Source organism: Bemisia tabaci, chromosome 1, assembly GCF_918797505.1.
Source record: "Bemisia tabaci chromosome 1, PGI_BMITA_v3".
In the NCBI taxonomy this organism is placed as follows: domain Eukaryota; kingdom Metazoa; phylum Arthropoda; class Insecta; order Hemiptera; family Aleyrodidae; genus Bemisia; species Bemisia tabaci.
The window spans coordinates 8845292-8863453 of NC_092793.1; the positions used below are offsets into that span (position 1 = coordinate 8845292).

The 18162-nt window shown below is 42.3% G+C and overlaps 1 protein-coding gene across 1 annotated transcript; it reads right to left on the reverse strand.

Moving 5' to 3' along the window:
• Positions 1 to 4338: 4338 nt before the first annotated feature.
• LOC140223755 (uncharacterized) lies at positions 4339 to 17967 on the reverse strand. The gene is given in 8 exon segments (XM_072306431.1): positions 4339 to 4534; positions 10134 to 10214; positions 11933 to 12055; positions 12057 to 12138; positions 12173 to 12282; positions 14631 to 14830; positions 16021 to 17324; positions 17510 to 17967. Coding segments are annotated over 8 exon segments (2538 nt in total). The 3' UTR covers positions 4339 to 4354.
• Positions 17968 to 18162: the final 195 nt, after the last annotated feature.

Genomic DNA, 18162 nt, shown 5'->3' on the forward strand with positions numbered 1-18162 from the left:
GCTTCCCGGTTGTTTTCTTTATTTTATTTATTTTTTTAATCTATTTTACTTTATTTATCTATTTATCTATTTATTTATTTTGTTATTTATTAACATACACTCTTCAGGGGCCCCTTAAAGTTATTTTTGATCTTATGATCAAGAGCAAGCTCAAAACGCTAATTGCAGAAATGCGTATCTCGTGATCAAATGTCATTTTCCAACCATACAGTGCTTGATCTGGCCATATGAGATCATACTAAAGCTTATCTGATGAGGAATTGTAAGCGTGAAATGCTCTTTGTCTTTAAATGATCCAAATCCGCCAAAAACAGGTTTAAAACGCTAATTGCAAAAATGCGGATCTCGTGATGAAGTGTCAATTCTTAGTGCCGAAAACGCGAATCTCGGCATTGCTGCCTTATTTTCTAACACTTCGAGAAAAAATTCAAAATGCTGATTGAGTCTGAAAAAGCATCTTATTCTTGCCGACCTCAAGAATTATTACCCTTCTAACAATAAAGAGGAATGTAGACAGTTTTTTTCCTCTCCTGGAAAATCGTGTTTTCCGAGATATGCACCTCTGCTTTTTCACCATCGATATTTTCTTCAAACCTAAATGTCCTGCGACGATTGAACCGGTAAAAATTTATTGCAAAATAATGTGTTCAGAAAGATCTAAAAACGTATAAAATATAATGAGGAAATCGGTATGAAAAAAGGAAAAATAAGAGGAAGGAAAAATACGACAAGTGGAATAAACAATAAAGACAATTCTTTGTGAAACTTAAGAATTAAAAGTGTTAGGTATTTATTTGTAAAAAACCACAAAAAATTGAAGCAAAATTTTACAACTTCATCCCAATAAATATCTTCAAAGGATTTCCAGATTTCTTTCTTAATATTTAAGAGAGTATCTGTTGATAGAGATGGTTTGTAAAATTCTTGGTAAATATGTACAGGTAGAATTCCTGAAGCAGATAAATTTCAACTATCAAAATGATTTCCTTTTATTGAAAGAGAGATGTTCTCATATTCAGTTAAATCGAATCAAAACTCAAAACTAGAATTGCTTATGACAGTATCCGAAAGTATCATTTTAAAAGCGATTTATACAAAAGTTTAAGGCATGTGACGGGCACTAGCATATAGTTACAGGTACAAAATTATTTTAGCACATAGGTCGGAAGCTTGTAATCTAGCTTTCCACTAATTCATGGGATGGGATTTGAAGCTCCTCGACCAAATCAGGAACATATATAAGATCCGAGCATCATAATTATTTTCATATTTGATGCCTATACATACAATCGATCATTTCGACGATGAAATTACCAGAGCACGTATCTCGGTTTGCTACGATACAGACTTCCTGACATACTTTATTTCATAAATAGAATACCCTTCACATCAACTCTTGAAAACTTCCATGATTTTTCTTTTCTCTGCGAGGAAAACTCTCTGAAAACTTCAAGGAATGATATTGATTTGGTCTTTTTCAAAAAAATAAATTGGGAGCAGAGCTTTTTAAACACCGCAAACAAGATACTTAGGTGGTCTGGTAGTTTCGCCGTCGATTTGCAAGTTAGTGAAATTTGATGCCAACCGTAAATGGTGACTAAGAAGCAGTGGCGAGACGTGAATGATCGATTATCGATATTTTTCTGTTTGAAGCTATGGTAGAGAATCGATCATTAAGATGTTCGTTGTGAATACCCTGTTTATCGATCCTTTTCCATTGATTCAAATGGCAGACCAATCGATGTATCGCAAAGCAGGCCACGCCACTGCAACGAAGTAGGTATACTGAGCACTAGAATATCCTCGCCTGGAATAGCCTGGATAGAGTAAAAATTAAAGTTCCCATCCCAAGTATCCCTGGTAAAAATTGGCGATAGGAGCTGCGTTTCAAAATACCATAGGAATTCTTATAGCCGACTGAAGAAGGCGATAGAAAACCTTATAGCTGGCTGCAGGAAGTGGAAAAAATTTTACGGCCGGGCTACACGAAGCGATAAAAAATTATACAGCCGGGCTATAGTTCCTATCGCCGGGCTTTACACTTTCGCCTAGCTATTGCTTTTTCGCCATCGGCTATAAAAGGCTATAAGAAATTGTGTAGAAATTCGTGTGCTTTGCAAATCCTTAAGTTTGTACGGAATCACCTTAATATTTACAAAATGCACATTATATTTTCCTTTACTACATATTTTTTTTCATCAATTAAAATGAAAATAATCCATACTGAGTGTGCAAACATTTCAAAGTCATGAGTTGAAAAACGCTGACTCCTTGAGATTAAATATTAGAGCCTAACACAAAGCGGAGCGGCGGCGCACTGGCGCCTACAAACCTAACAGGGATACTTCACGCATTGCGCAATGCGTGAAGTATCCCTGTTAGGTTTGTAGGCGCCAATGCGCTTTTCGCGCTGCTGCCCTCGCCGCGCCGCACCGCAGCGAACCACGGCGCTTGAAGCAACTATTTCACACCAGAGGTATTGCACAGTATCATACGAAATTGAAGACGCTCCAACATATTAGGAATGGCAGGCATCCTTCAAAAGTACGGAGCTTTCCTCGCAAAATAAATCAAGATACTACGGCCCAAAAAGAGAGTGGTAGTCACTAAGTTCTAGCATTCGTAATTAGCAACGTTTAGCACTTTATCGCCAGGCTGTTGCTTAATCGCCATCGGCTATAAAAGGCTATAAGAAATTATGTTGCCGGCTATAGAAGCTATTGGAAATCTTACAGCCGGCTGTAGGTCTATGGTATTTTGGAAGACAGACTCTACTGCCAATTTTTACCTGGGATATAGCAGTTTTCAACAGAAAAATCGCGATATTTAGAAATTGAGTTGCAATTTTTTCACGATTTTTTGGCGATAAAATCGCTAAGATTATCAACAGATAGCGATGATCATCAACCTTATCGCAATTTCATCTCTATACAATCGTATTCGATCAAATCGAAATTTTATCTCAAACTACCACGATTTCTCGTTCGATGATAAATCGCCATTTTATCGCAAAATGCGACGAAATCGCATTTTATCGCAATTTTTTATCAGATTACATTGCAGTAAATCGACTTTGATAAAATTGCGATACAGTTCCGATCAAATCGCTGTCGCGATTACTATGCTACGTGGGATATGGGAAATTTGCTCCTGCAAATTTCACGAAAAAGAAGTGTAATTATGTTAAATCCGAAATGAGGAGATTTTGCAATAACACTACGAACTCAGATCATGAAGCATTTTCATGAAAGGCAATCGAATTTTCTCGTGCATATTCTCCACTGCATTGTCACAATCCGTATTCATAAGTTTCTTAATCTATTGACTTCGCGCGAAAAATGCTAGAAAAAAGGAATCTTATATCTTTATAAATCAAATTAAAAGCGAAAATGCCAGTACATTTTTCTTTTCAAAATTTTTACTTCAAATTAAATTTCTAGAAGATTTTTTCCAGAAATGAATGATAAAATTTATGATTTTTCCCCCTTAATGCAAGCTGTAAATACATTAAGCCATTTAGGAAGAGGCAACAATTTATTGCGATTAATTATAATGAAGGGATTGGAGGACAAGGCGCATGAGAGCAGTTTTTGAAAAAATTGAGATATTAATGATTTCAAGTAAAACCAGTCTTAATTGGATTGCATTTTGCAAAAAGGAGCCACTAGCATTGCAATGTTGCTAAGATTGTGCAACTTCTTTTGTCTTGAAGGAAAAACCCGATTATCCATTAATAGTTTCTATTTACTCGCTAAAAACTGTAAATTTAAGACAAAAATTACCATCTAAATTTCATAGTTTGTCACGATTTCCGCAATTTTATTGCAAAATATGAAGTTGCACAATCTTAGCATCATTGCAATGCTAGTGGTTCCTTTTTGCAAAATGCAATCCAATTCATATCCTGTGAAAAATTTGCTCCCAAAATCTAACTATTAAGCATCAAAAAGTCAGTTTGAACTTTCTTTCTGCCATAGGATCTATGTGATTTCGGAACCTCAAAAACGTATCTCTCGAAACAGCAAAAACTGCACTCACACGCTTTGCTCTCCGAGCCCTTCAATGTATGTTGGTGACCTTTAGCCATTGAAGTTTGCCTCACAACCGAGAAAAGAAAAATTAGGTACCGGCCCCAACCATAGTGACGATGGCGCACAAATAAGACTGCCGTGATGACAAAGAGAGCAGTAAGTGGATTTCTGTATGAGCCATGGTTAGCACATGCATTTATGTATCTCGAGGTTCATCCCAACATGTGTTCACTGCTCTCCCCGCTATCACGGCAGGAGAGGATCACAAGAAATCACATGGGGTTTCAGTCTTGAACTATACCTAATGCAAAGCTTATCATATATTATAATTTTGAGCTTTCGTTTTCTGTGTAAAGAGCATCATCTTTGACTGTCAACTTTCCCTCGACTATCTGTGCCTCGCCGTCAGTTACATCGTCCGTCTTGAGTGTGAGGTCCTCTTGGAATCCTATTGTAGCTCCTATTTTGGCGCTGGCTCGTCGAATTGAGTCGGAAAGCTTTTCCTGGAATGTAACAGAGATTCATAATCAGCATAATCATAATCGTACTCATGTAATCATCATCACAATATATAATTCCGTAAGCCCGATCCTTCGGGTGAAAATTCAGCGGGGATCGCCGGCGGGTGGTACCGGGTTGACCGTCCCGGTCCTCCGATGGCGGGAAAAATAGAGGGATCGCGCGGCGGGTCCCGCGCCCCTTCCGCCCTTTGAAACATCGGTTACCCGTTCGTCCCGTCGGGAGATGCGCGATTTTCCGTTATTTCCGGGCCTTTTTTTCGGTCAGCTGATAATTCGGCTGCCCGAGGCGTTTGCCGTCATGGAAATCGCCGTGGATGATGGACTTACGGCGGAAGCGTACTTCAAAATTTTAACCTAAATTAACTACATTCACACAACGGGCAATTCGGAGATCAACTTTAGAACGAGATTTAAACAAATCGATGACCGAAGTGCGAAGCCACGGATCTCCTTTTGCGACGTCGTTGCAAAAAAAAACAAAAAAAAACAGCGTTGTTGCAGAAGCAGACTCCTTGCCATAATCTACGTGATTTATTTAAAACAATCTGAATTTTCCTCTCCTTTCGCAAAACATTCACAAACGAGTGGTTAGAAAAGGAAACAAAATAATATGAACCATGCAAAACGATTAATCAGATATCGGAAATTGGCTGTTTTAAAAACGCCTTCAAATGCGGCGTGATACCTCACGCATTCCGGAGAGTTCGAATAGTTGTATCATTGCGCCGTAAGAATGTGACGTAAGATTTAAATGGAGATAGCCTCCATGCACGCTGGGCTTGTCGATTTCCTTTGAACATTTTTGCAGTGGTGAATGCATGCTGAAGTGCGCTTCAGCTAGAATTGTATTTAGCAAATGGGTGGTTTTTCTAGGAGGATTAAAAATAAACAAGTGGCACGGAATATAACAAAAGAATAATGAACTATGCAAAACGATAATTCCGGTATCGGAACTTGGCTGATTTGAAAACGCCTTCAAATGCGGCGTGATACCTCACGCATTCCGGAGAGTTCGAATAGTTGTATCATTGCGCCGTAAGAATGCGACGGAAGATTACAATTGAAATAGCCTTCATGCACGCTGGCCTTTTCGATTTCCGTTAACATTTTTGCAGTCATGAATGCGCTTAAATGCGCTTCAGCTAGAATTGTATTTAGCAAATGGGTGGTTTTTCTACGAGGATTATAATTAAACAAGTGGTTAGAAATGGAAACAAAATAATATGAACTATGCAAAACGATTATTCCGATAACGGAACTTGGCTGTTTTGAAAACGCCTTCAAATGCGGCGTGATACCTCACGCATTCCGGAGAGTTCAAATAGTTGTATCATTGCGCCGTAAGAATGTGACGGAAGATTTAAATGGAGATAGCCTCCATGAGCGCTGAGCTTGTCGATTTCCGTTACCATTTTTGCAGTCATGAATGCGCTGAAGTGCGCTTCAGCTAGAGTTGAATTTAGCAAATGGGTGGTTTTTCTACGAGGATTATAATTAGACATGTGGTTAGAAATGGAAACAAAATAATATGAACAATGCAAAACGATAATCCAGGTATCGAAGCTTGGCTGGTTTGAAAACGCCTTCAAATGCGGCGTGATACCTCACCCATTCCGGAGAGTTCAAATAGTTGTATCACTGCGCCGTAAGAATGTGATGGAAGATTTAAATGGAGATAGCCTCCATGCACGCTGGGCTTCTCGATTTCCTTTGAAATTTTTGCAGTGGTGAATGCATAGCTGAAGTGCGCTTCAACTAGAATTGTATTTACAAATGGGTGGTGTTTCTACGAAGATTACAAATAAACAAATGGTTCGGAATATAACAAAAGAATATGAACTATGCAAAACGATAATCCGGGTATCGGAACTTGGCTGATTTGAAAACGTCTTCAATTGCGGCGCGATACCTCACGCATTCCGGAGAGTTCAAATAGTTGTATCATTGCGCCTTAGAAATGTGACGGAAGATTTAAATGGAGATAGCCTCCATGCACGCTCGGCTTGTCGATTTCCGTTAACATTTTTGCAGTCATGAATGCGCTGAAGTGCGCCTCAGCTAGAATTGTATTTAGCAAAGAGGTGGTTTTTCTACGAGGATTAAAGATAAACGAGTGGTACGGAATATATCAAAAGAATATGAACGATGCAAAACGATAATCCGGGTATCGGAACTTGGCTGATTTGAAAACGCCTTCAAATGTGGCGTGATACCTCACGCATTCCGGAGAGTTCAAATAGTTGTATCATTGCGCCGTATGAATGTGACGGAAGATTTAAATGCAAATATCCTTCATGCAGGCTCGCCACATCCCACCTCGGGCCCTGGTACCAGTTTGAAGGTCTGTTCCCCAAGCACGGGGGGGGGGGGGTCCTTGGGGCGTCATCCGAGAAATCTTAGAATTGTTACCACTAATCGGACGCATTTTGAAGCTTCCATAAAGAATTTTTCCATCAATTTCTGCGGAATATTTATGTTTTTTTTCTACTTTCAGCACAAAATACTTGCGAATTGTTGCATTCAAAACATCTGAAATTTTTTTATTTTTTTTGGGGGGGGGTATGATACCATTTTCAGTTCTATGAGGACCAGGCCCCCCTGGACTCCCCCTTCGTTTGTCTATGGCAAGGGAGTTGAGCCATGAACCATTGATGTCGAGGATGCCCAGACTGGAGACTCTTAGCATCTGACCACGGAAGAAAATGAAACGCAGTTACTAAAAATATCCCTCTGTACTGAAAATCTTGAAAATAGATAGAAATTTTCGAAGAAGTATACTTCTTGGAAAATTTAAGAAGAATTCTACAGTGCCCCAGCGTGTTTCTGAAAATCTATTCACCTTTTGCGAAATTTTTATGGTAAATTTTTCACTTTTTCTTACGAAACAAGGGTTGCATGTGAATTCGTAGTGGTTTTTCACGGGTAACACGGGCCCCCTCCGGGCCCAGGCCCCGATACCAGGGACCCAGTATGTGGCGGGCCTGACCGTGATAATAACATGTTCTTATAAACAAATTCAACTTTTCCGCTCATGGAAGAATGAATGATTTCCTTTGGTTAAATTGCACGTCAAACGTCACTTTGGCAGTCTCAGTAATATGAATTTAGAGAAACCTCGATCTTAACGCTCACCTCAAGCTGTAAACACTTTGAACAATACAGCGTGGGAAAGGAACAATGCTAGACTGAGCAGTCTGACGTGAAATTCTACGTGAAATTCTGGTGAAGAACCATGTATCAGAGTGCTTAAATTCGTACGTTGTTTAATGGTCCATTCAATCTAAAAGAGCGAACACAGAGAACTTTCGTAACTTTTCTCAGGAAAAATATTTATCGGGAGAAACGGGGCAACGTTGGACTGCTCATACGGCGTCGGAACACAGCATGGGCCTTTAAAGCCCCATGTTCGATGCCGCGATTATCTCAACGCAAGTTCGACTGATCGCGCCAAACACGGTGTCGTCGGCATCTAAGACGTATCAGCGCCTGCAAGACTTCAGGAATACTTCACGCATTGTGCCAAACAGTACGATCGGCGTCAAACGCATATTAGCGCCTACGAGCCAGCATGGATACTTCTCGCATTGCACCAAACGCAATGCGCGAGTTATTTGCAACAACTATTCGACTACGGTTGTAGGCACATTGCCGGTAGCTGGATTGAAGGCGCATCACACTATGGAGATGACTTGATACTCGACCGCGCTCCCTTCCCTGGCTTTCGCGACGCTGAAATCGCCATAAATCTAGAGCCCTGTGTCATTTATTTTGACGGTCGTTGCCCGGTTTTTACCACAATCAAAAGGTAAAAATGTATCTCAATTGCAACGATTTAAAATCTCGGACGATGTTTAAACGATGCAGCGATTCTAAAACTCGATCCGCGAAAAATTTATTTTGGTTTAATAAAAAGAAAACGGAACGAACGAAAATATCGCGTTGAAAATTTTCGTGATTCTATTTTAAATCATTTTTTTTTGCTTCAAGACCACTGTGTGCAGTGGACGACGTCAGAAACTTGACTTTTCAAAGAGCGATAGCTCTGTTAATAATGAGTGGCTGTGTTTGGACAGATCTTATTATATTTACTAATCTACAAGAATCAGGCATCAAAACACGATTCCGTGACTAGAGCAACTGACCCATTTTGCACGCCCGGTATTGTGGAGGTTTCCAGGATCTTTCAGCGAAAGATTCTGGAAACCCCATCAATATTTTTAATCCTCGTAGAAAAACCACCCATTTGTAAATACAATTCTATCTGAAGCGAACTTCAGCTATGCATTAACCACTGCAAAAATTTCAGAGGAAATCGACAAGCCCAGCGTGCATGGAGGCTAGCTCCATTTAAATCTTCCGTCACATTCTTACGGCGCAATGATACAACTATTTGAACTCTCCGGTATGCGTGAGGTATCACGCCGCACTTGAAGGCGTTTTCAAAATAGCAAAGTTCCGATATCTGAATAATCGTTTTGCATAGTTCATATTATTTTGTTTCCATTTCTAACCACTTGTTTAATAATTATAATCCTCCTACAAAAACCACCCATTTGCGAAATACAGTTCTAGCTGTATAGCTACCCTGATAGTCCACCTCTACATCAAAGACAAACTCTCCATGCAAAGATAGGGAGAAAATACATTGACAGGGCTGCCACTTCATTTGGGGACTCCAAAACTAAAAGCACGACAACCCTGCTAATGTATTTGCTCCCTATCTTTTCATGGAGAGTTTGTTTTGATGTAGAGGTGGACTCTCAGGGTAGGGCGGGATATCCCCTCCATTTTGGTCTCACTTTGAGAGCTTTTTTGAGCTTGGGAGATGATTTCATAGAAAACTAGTGGCACCATCGTGTTTCTCGCGAACTTATACATAAGAAACACTAGTCAAATCGCAAATCCCTCACACGTGCAATATCTCCATTGCTGACTGATCAATCGTCGAGTTTTCCGGCTTAGAGTGCGGCCACGGTCCCGGGCAAGTTTTCCGGAGTTAGTTGCGTTTTGGATCAGGGCGAAGCGAGGTTTTGGTCTTAGCTGAAGTTGGTGTTTTGCCCGTTTCTCTCCCCCCCCCCCCCCCCCGCAACCCCTACAGTATAATCGTATCATCAATGATAAGAAGAAAGATGGAACTGTTCTTGCCTAGAGAGAAAAGAAGAAAAAAAAAGAAACGAAACTTTCACAACCTAAAAATATTTCAATCGTATGCCAGAAATGTTGGCAATTTAACTATTCAAGTTAAGAGTCAATTATTAAGTGTAACCGAGACTTTCACTATTGAGTTAGCGTGAGCCTGCGGCCCCGGCGCGAAAATACTGTGAATTCCACGAAGCAAAATGCGCCTTCAAGAATTCGGATGCACTGCGGATATGTATCGAGATGAAATATTTGTATCTGGACGAGGTTGAAGGCGCCTTTTTCTTCCAATGTGCTTGCCCGTCCAGCACGAGGCGCGGTGATTTCTAAATTATTAATTTATTTACTACTTCCTTACTGGGTTTTCCAGGGGAGGGGGGGGGGGCAAACGGTGGCATGTGAGTCTTATGATTTGCATAATCTTTTGGACTAATCTACTCACCTGAACGACATTGATGCACATGGATGTTAGAGCCAATCCGAAAACCAGGTACACAATTGACGCCATCATATACATTTGATTCTGAAATACAGAAAAGAAAAAATATGTTAAAAATGGTTTTTTACTCAGTTTATCATAACCAGCTTGGAGTGAATAAGATGCGAATGATGAGTTTCATTTTTTCATATATTATGTGGTGAGGAAATTAGAAACGGATCATTAACGATTATATTACTACCTCCATTTGACATGACTGTAGACCATGGCTTTTATGGTGCGATATATGTTTTTGCACGTATTCAGAGCGCTTTGCCTTCAAACCACGCAAAATTTAGCCAGTATTTCCTTTTTTTTGGGGGGGGGGGGAAGAAGGTACGATCATTCTCCTGAAATGCGCTCTTGGTTTATTGATGGATCCATCCATCAATCTATCATGTGCCAGAGTGATAACGCATTGCTGTTCATTGAATTCAGTTTGACAGCACCAGACCAAAGAACCGTCGTGAAAATCTAAAATTGACGCTGTTAAATCCATGATTATTTTTATTAGCTTGTTATTAGCTTGTTCGTGTAAGTGCTACGTGTTACATCAGTAAAATTCATAATGGAATTTTTGCACCGTGTAAAACTTTAAACGAGGATTTTGTGAAAACCCGTAACCTTGAACCTAACTTACGATCATAATACACGGAAAAAACGAGCTAGGGTTGGGACCTACATGTAGTGCTGGGCACTAACGAGGGTTAGGTCAATGAGCCAGCAAGTCAGAGGAGTGCTGGGCACTAAACAGCTCGAGGCTGGGTCACTAAGGAAGAAGTAGTGTCAAGCCCGAAAGTGACTTTGGAGCGAGCGTAAAATTTGAAACGCCTCCGCCGGGGTTCGAACTCGGGATGCGCCGGTGGAAGACCAGCGCGTTACCCACCAGGCTATCGTGACTCCGACGTCTCAAGTGTGAATTTACACCTGTTAAGCGCAACTACGTCTCGCGGCATCTGATTAGCACTACTCATGTTCAGTGCTCACCTGTACTGCCTTCCGGTGTTGAGCTGTACAGCGCTTAGACGCAGCCCTCAACTACTCCCCACTAAACGGCCAGTAGTGCTCAACACTAGTCTTGTTTTTTCCGTGTAGGACATGTACAGTGGCGTGGCGTGCATTGCGATGTATCGATTGTTATGCCATTTAAACCTATGGAAAAGGATCGATACACAGGATGTTCGCAGCGAACACCTTAATAATCGATCATTTATCATAGGTTTAAATGGCATAACAATCGATACATCGCAATTCACGCCACGCCACTGGACATGTATAATGTGTGGCGAGGGAGAAGGAAGTCTAGCCTTGCGTGATGTCCCACAAAGTTGGAAATTTTTTAATAGTTTTGGCGAGAATAGAAAAAATATTGAATCTATACGGAAGAGAATGTGGAACTTTGAAGGCACAGCTTAAAATAATTAAAATTTACAAACGTGGACATTGGCACATGTAATCCTCACGGGTAAGACGCGGCGGAAATGGAGATTGAGGATGGGCACAATAATTGGACTACATTTTGCAATTCGGAACTATAATGTCTGGCTCAGTTAAGAAACAACGCATGTACCATCAGTTTCCTTATGCACGTACGTGTTTTTTACCGATAAGCCAGAAATTATAGTTCCGCATTGCAAAATGTAGTCCAATTGGGCTCCCACCTCCCTCCGGCCTTGGGCCCCTCCGCCATGCGCGTTACGCAGGTTCCCTATCTGACGGCCATTCTAGACGTTTAGTTCGTTGAATTTACAGGAATGTCTCACCTTGGGCACATAATCTCCAAATCCGATGGTAGACATAGAGATGAATACGAAATAGAAAGATTCTAGGAAGCCCCATTCCTCCCAATAATAGAAAACGGAGGCCCCGCAGATGATGTAGAGTAAGGAGGATGGTGATGGCGACGGAAATGGGCAAGTTGAACTCGTCGTCGATGGCATAGGTGCTGAGGGCCGGCGTCCCTGGACTTTCATTGTCCGCCCGTGTTTGAAGGAACGCCAACTGTTGAGGGAGGGCCGTTGTCTGAGCTTCCTCCTCCGATTTCCCCATTCACTGTGCTCGACCGTCGTTTCTTGGTCATACTGTACACTATTTGCACTCCTTTCATCACCTCCTGGAGAAAAAACAATAAAATAACTAAGACGCGTTGTTAAAGTCCACATTTGCAAACGATGAGTTACCCGATGTTTCGCTAAGCTCAGCGAAAGTGTTGTTAAATGTTCGTTGCAGTTATCCGATGACCTATCATTTATAAAAAATATAAAAAATGTATGTATCAATCAAATGAAAATATATGAGGATTCCGCCAAAAAGGGCAGAAGGATTGCGCGAATAAAAACCTTAACATCTGCTACAGGAATGCGCGAGTATAAAATGAAGTTAATTTAAGGTAGAAGTTTGGCAAAACAGGAAACAGTTGGAAAGTAAACGCATTTTTACGATAACGCTAGTTTAGGTTAGTTAATTGACAAGTCATCTATGTCCCACCTTCTGATAATGAAAGAAGTGAAAAGACTGAAAATTTGTTGTGAAGAACTTTCCCAACTTTTCTCGGAAAAAATGTTTAATTGGGAAAACGAGGCAACGTTGGAATGTTCATACGGCGTCGAAACACCACATAGGCCTTTTAAGCTCTATTATTCGAGTCCGTGATTTTTCTACGCGAGTTTGAATAATCGCACCAAACACAGTGCGGCCGGCGTTAAACGTATATTAGCGCCTGCAAGACTTTAGGAACACTTCACGCACTACGCCAAACAGTACAGTCGGCGTAAAGCCCATATTAGCGCCTACAAGACTGCATGCATACCTCTCGCATTGCGCCAAACGCACAGCAGTCGGTCAGTTGGCGTGAAACGTATATTAGCGCCAACTAGACTGTAGAAATAATGTAGGACTCATTCATTTTTCACTTTCTGCCTCAGATTTTACCATAATAATTAAAGGGAAATCATGTATCCTCATTGTAACAACTCAGAAACTCGGATGATATTTAATTGGTTTTTTTGGTTTCATTAAAAGAAAATAGAACAAACGAACATATCGGTCGGGTCGTCGAAATTTTCGATACTTTAATTTAAGATCATTTAGGTAAATTCGCGGAAACTTTTCAGGACTGTGTGTAGCTTTTTAAAAACATTTATTAAAAAAAAAAAATACATATAAAATTGGTGAATAACTCTCCAATCAGAGATAAATATATTCTTTCTTGCGGGCGGACCCGTCGGGTTTTGAATTCATTCATCTCTTAAAAAACTTGAACATGGTTGTTTTACGAGTTTTTATTTGTAATTTCTTTCGGTGATTGGCAGCCACGTAGCGGCCAGAGGCCCCTAGTTCACTTTTTAAATGTCTATGAAGGCTCGCTGGGCTATGCGTGCTGCGAGGGCTATCCATCGAAGAGAGACATGCCCATATGTAAAAAGGGAATGAACAGTCTTCTGCGATGTAGTTATCTACCACAAACTACCAAGGTTGCCAGATTAACGCTTTCTCGTTGAATATTGAATATTCACGCAAAACATGTGAGTTTTCAGTACCAGAAAATTCGCGCAATCCTACGCATCTCCAAAAAGGTAAAAAGGGAGCATTCGCGCAATCCTATCGCAGCCATTCGGCATCACATCACTTGTTTGTTTGCCTTGGTATCGCGAACCAAAATTTTAGTCCATTTTGAAGTCAAACATATTTCCAATGCATAAATTGTTACGAGCCCATCGCAGTTTCATCGGTCCTATTCATATGCTTGTCTTAACACAAGGATTGTGCATGGGGAACAATGTTAAATATATCACATCCATCACCGGATTTAGGGTGGTAGGGGCCGCGGGACGTACCCGTGGTGCTTCCCCCCCCCCCCCCCCCTCCCCCCCCCAAGTACGAATGAGTCGATAAAAAAAGGAGGTGGAGGCCTATATTCATATTCCCCCCGGCGCCATTATATGTTAGGCCCTTATTCAGTTGCAAGCTTAAACTCCAAAAACAGTCCCAGCCTCTCACTACTGCTTTCTTACCAGTCCTTGATCTTTAGGATATAGTCATTAGAGTTATTTCAAGGATAGCTTGGACACTTGTATTCAACGAGGGTAACCCTTTTGTAGTTTTTACCATGACAGCAAAAAAATAAATTGTATCGAGTTTAACAGAAAGGAACCAAGCCGCATTAGCCATTGCCAAATTAATTGGGCAATTCAATCTTTTAAAAGAGAACGTTTGTGCGGATTCCTTTGAAAATGTTAAGGAATTCGCCTGGTAGTATGCAGAAAATTCTCTATTGGCACAAAAATTCGCACAACCGTTTTCATGTAAGTAGATAATTATCGCCCAGTTAAATTGGGAATTAGCTGCTGTGGCTTGGTTCCTTTCTGCGTAAGGCGGTCCAATTATCTTGTGGTGGGAGCCCTGAGGCGACCAACCCCCCCTTCCACCCCCCTTTAAATCCGGCGCTGATCGAACTCATACCTGAGGAACATTTCGGCGAACTTTACGGCAGCTTCCTGTGTAGTAGAGTCGCCGCACAAATGCCCATAGAAACTTGATGCATCTTGTGAACATCTTACCGAAGTCCGCTAGTAAAATTAGAAACATAGGAATGCCGAAGACTGCGTACACCATAGTTATTATCTTCCCTGTTGTTGTTGATGGTGTTATGTGACCGTAGCCTGTTGGACAGAGACAAGTCTTAAGTAATAAATGTAAAATTCAGAAAGAGTTCTAGATCATCAAGTTAAATACATCCGTCAACACATTTTTACTATAGAAACTTATAGAGTAGAGCATGATTCATTATTCTCTTTCTTTTCTTTCTAAGTCATTACTGAGTTAAGTAATTTTTAAAATAGGTATCTTGAGGAATAATTCGAATACGCAGAATTTGCCGTTACCTGAAGCCTTTTCCGAAGGGGGAAAAAATTAGTCACCAGAAGAACCTCGCCTCTCGCATTATCTTATTGAAAAGAACAGGACAAATGTTGTAGAATATCCCGAGCAAATGTTCCCACACGTGTGTAATGTTTTTGCCTAAACGAATTTCTGAAGGCGGAACAGTGGAGCACGTTTGGAGGAGAGTTATCTAGATTTTTACGCATAGTAAATACTGCGTTATGTTAACCCGCGAACCCTCGGCATAAGTGAGCTTTTCATTTTTAATTCGTTTTGAGAAATCCTTCCTTCAAAGAGATTGTATTTTCCTAATAGACTGATTTAGTGACTGCGTCATTCGATATAATATCGAACTCTTGGTTCAAACCAAAATATACTAACATAACATTATGTACAAATTCTTCGTAAGTTAATTGTGTTAATTTATAAACATTTAGCCATTGACCGGTCATAAATCAATTAAGGAATCTTTAAACACGAGAAATTTCGAATTTGATAAACTCTTGGATGCATTTGGCCAACATGGTTCAAAGGGCGCGAATCAGAAATAAGGTTTTGTGTTTGTTTACATTTGAACCATCACGTAGCCATTAAATCAGTGTATGAAAAAAAAGGCAAGATATCGGATGAATGATTGCAATGCGGCTAGGCCCCTTGCTTTCATCCAGGGTGGCAAAATTTCTCGAAAAAGAAAATCTTGTAATTTCACTTGAAATATTTCATGAAATTTTAGAAATTACTGGTTCCTTTTTATGTTTCGCAAAATGTTAAAAATGTGAATTTCTTCTATTTTTCGAGTTTGAGTGCGGGTTGCATACTCTAGTTCCTGAAAAATACGAACTATTTCACAGCCTCGTGAAACGTGAATACATTTCACTGAAATTTCCAATCTTTCATTTTTCTTACGTTTCATACCCCCCTGTTCTGATCCCTTCAAATTTATATAAATGAGTATTGTATATTACTGCACCTATCGTGGTTATAACGGTCAAACAGTAAATGAAAGCGTTAATGAAGCTCCAAGACCTTTGACCGCTATACGTGCTAAGTCCAGCCTCAAAGGCGGTGTGGAGCTGCTCCTCGAAATCCATGAGTTTGTGCCTGGCCAGGGACTTCCACTCCTCCTCCGGCAGGTTATGACTCCGGAGCCACAAATTGTCTATGAAATCTCGTTTCACCCGCTTCACGCCGCACTTGTAGAAATTCTCGAAGGCGCCTTCGATCGACCTGAACACTATCGCACCCACCCCGCAAAACAGTATCATGAGCACCAAATCCGAAATGCACTTGTTTTTAAGCGCGCGAATTTTCCTAACCTCCACCGCGTTATCGGCGACAAAATTCCTCCACTCACGCCGCGAGTCGCTCGTCCAAAATTTCAAATTGAACTTGCGCTTGATCAAGAGACCCCTGTCATTTTCGGTGACCTCGACTTTTTCCGCAGTTTTCGGTTTCGCCGCAGTGCCCAACTTCCTCGTCTCCAAGATCTTGCTCTTCTTCTCACCTTTCTTCTCTACAATCTGCTCCCGAAGGCCGTTTTGAGCGCTGTCTTTATTCGATACAGGCTCGTCTTCCTGATGCTTCTTCTCTTCCATCTTCGGCTCCGTTCTTCCTTTCTGTCTCTCGGTGTAGTTGGAATGCAATTTCTCCATGCTGCCTTTGGGCTTCCAGAAGTCATCGCTGCTCTCGTCCTTGTAGAGTTCCGAATTAGGGCGGCTTTGCTGTCTACTCCTGGTGGGAGCTTGCGGTTTCCGCTGATCATCTGTCGACTCCCGATCCGATTTCCCTCTGGAGGCGCTTCTCGTTCTCTTGGGGCGACTCGGGGTTTTCGCCTCCGGCTCGGCACTCTTAGCCCTCGGCCATATTTTCCACCAGGCATCGCCTGTATTTTGACTGCTCTCCGATGGATGTTGCATCTCGGGGGTCTCTTTGGATTTGCTCCTGTGTCTCCGCCGCAGGACGCTCCCGTTGTCCGGGACCGCGATCGGGGCTTCATCCGTGGTGCTCTCGGATTCGATGAGTCTCTTGGTTCTCTTCTTGGCCTCCACCGCGGAGAGGCTCCTCTTGGCTTTGACTTTGCTCTTGGGGTGGAGGTGTTCGGCTTCGTCGTCCGAGGTGGATGAGATGCGCCTTTGCCGCTTGTCCGGGGCGGCCGGTGCCGGCGGGTCCCTGCCCGATTCGGCACTGCTGACGTCAGATTCGTCCCCTCCATTGGGGGCCGCCCCTCTTGGGGTCGGGCGTGAGATGGCGTCGCCTGTGCCGGGCGTCGGGCTCCTGAGGAGCCCGACGCCCGGGCACAGGCGACGCCATCTCACGCCCGACCCCAAGAGGGGCGGCCCCCAATGGAGGGGACGAATCTGACGTCAGCAGTGCCGAATCGGGCAGGGACCCGCCGGCACCGGCCGCCCCGGACAAGCGGCAAAGGCGCATCTCATCCACCTCGGACGACGAAGCCGAACACCTCCACCCCAAGAGCAAAGTCAAAGCCAAGAGGAGCCTCTCCGCGGTGGAGGCCAAGAAGAGAACCAAGAGACTCATCGAATCCGAGAGCACCACGGATGAAGCCCCGATCGCGGTCCCGGACAACGGGAGCGTCCTGCGGCGGAGACACAGGAGCAAATCCAAAGAGACCCCCGAGATGCAACATCCATCGGAGAGCAGTCAAAATACAGGCGATGCCTGGTGGAAAATATGGCCGAGGGCTAAGAGTGCCGAGCCGGAGGCGAAAACCCCGAGTCGCCCCAAGAGAACGAGAAGCGCCTCCAGAGGGAAATCGGATCGGGAGTCGACAGATGATCAGCGGAAACCGCAAGCTCCCACCAGGAGTAGACAGCAAAGCCGCCCTAATTCGGAACTCTACAAGGACGAGAGCAGCGATGACTTCTGGAAGCCCAAAGGCAGCATGGAGAAATTGCATTCCAACTACACCGAGAGACAGAAAGGAAGAACGGAGCCGAAGATGGAAGAGAAGAAGCATCAGGAAGACGAGCCTGTATCGAATAAAGACAGCGCTCAAAACGGCCTTCGGGAGCAGATTGTAGAGAAGAAAGGTGAGAAGAAGAGCAAGATCTTGGAGACGAGGAAGTTGGGCACTGCGGCGAAACCGAAAACT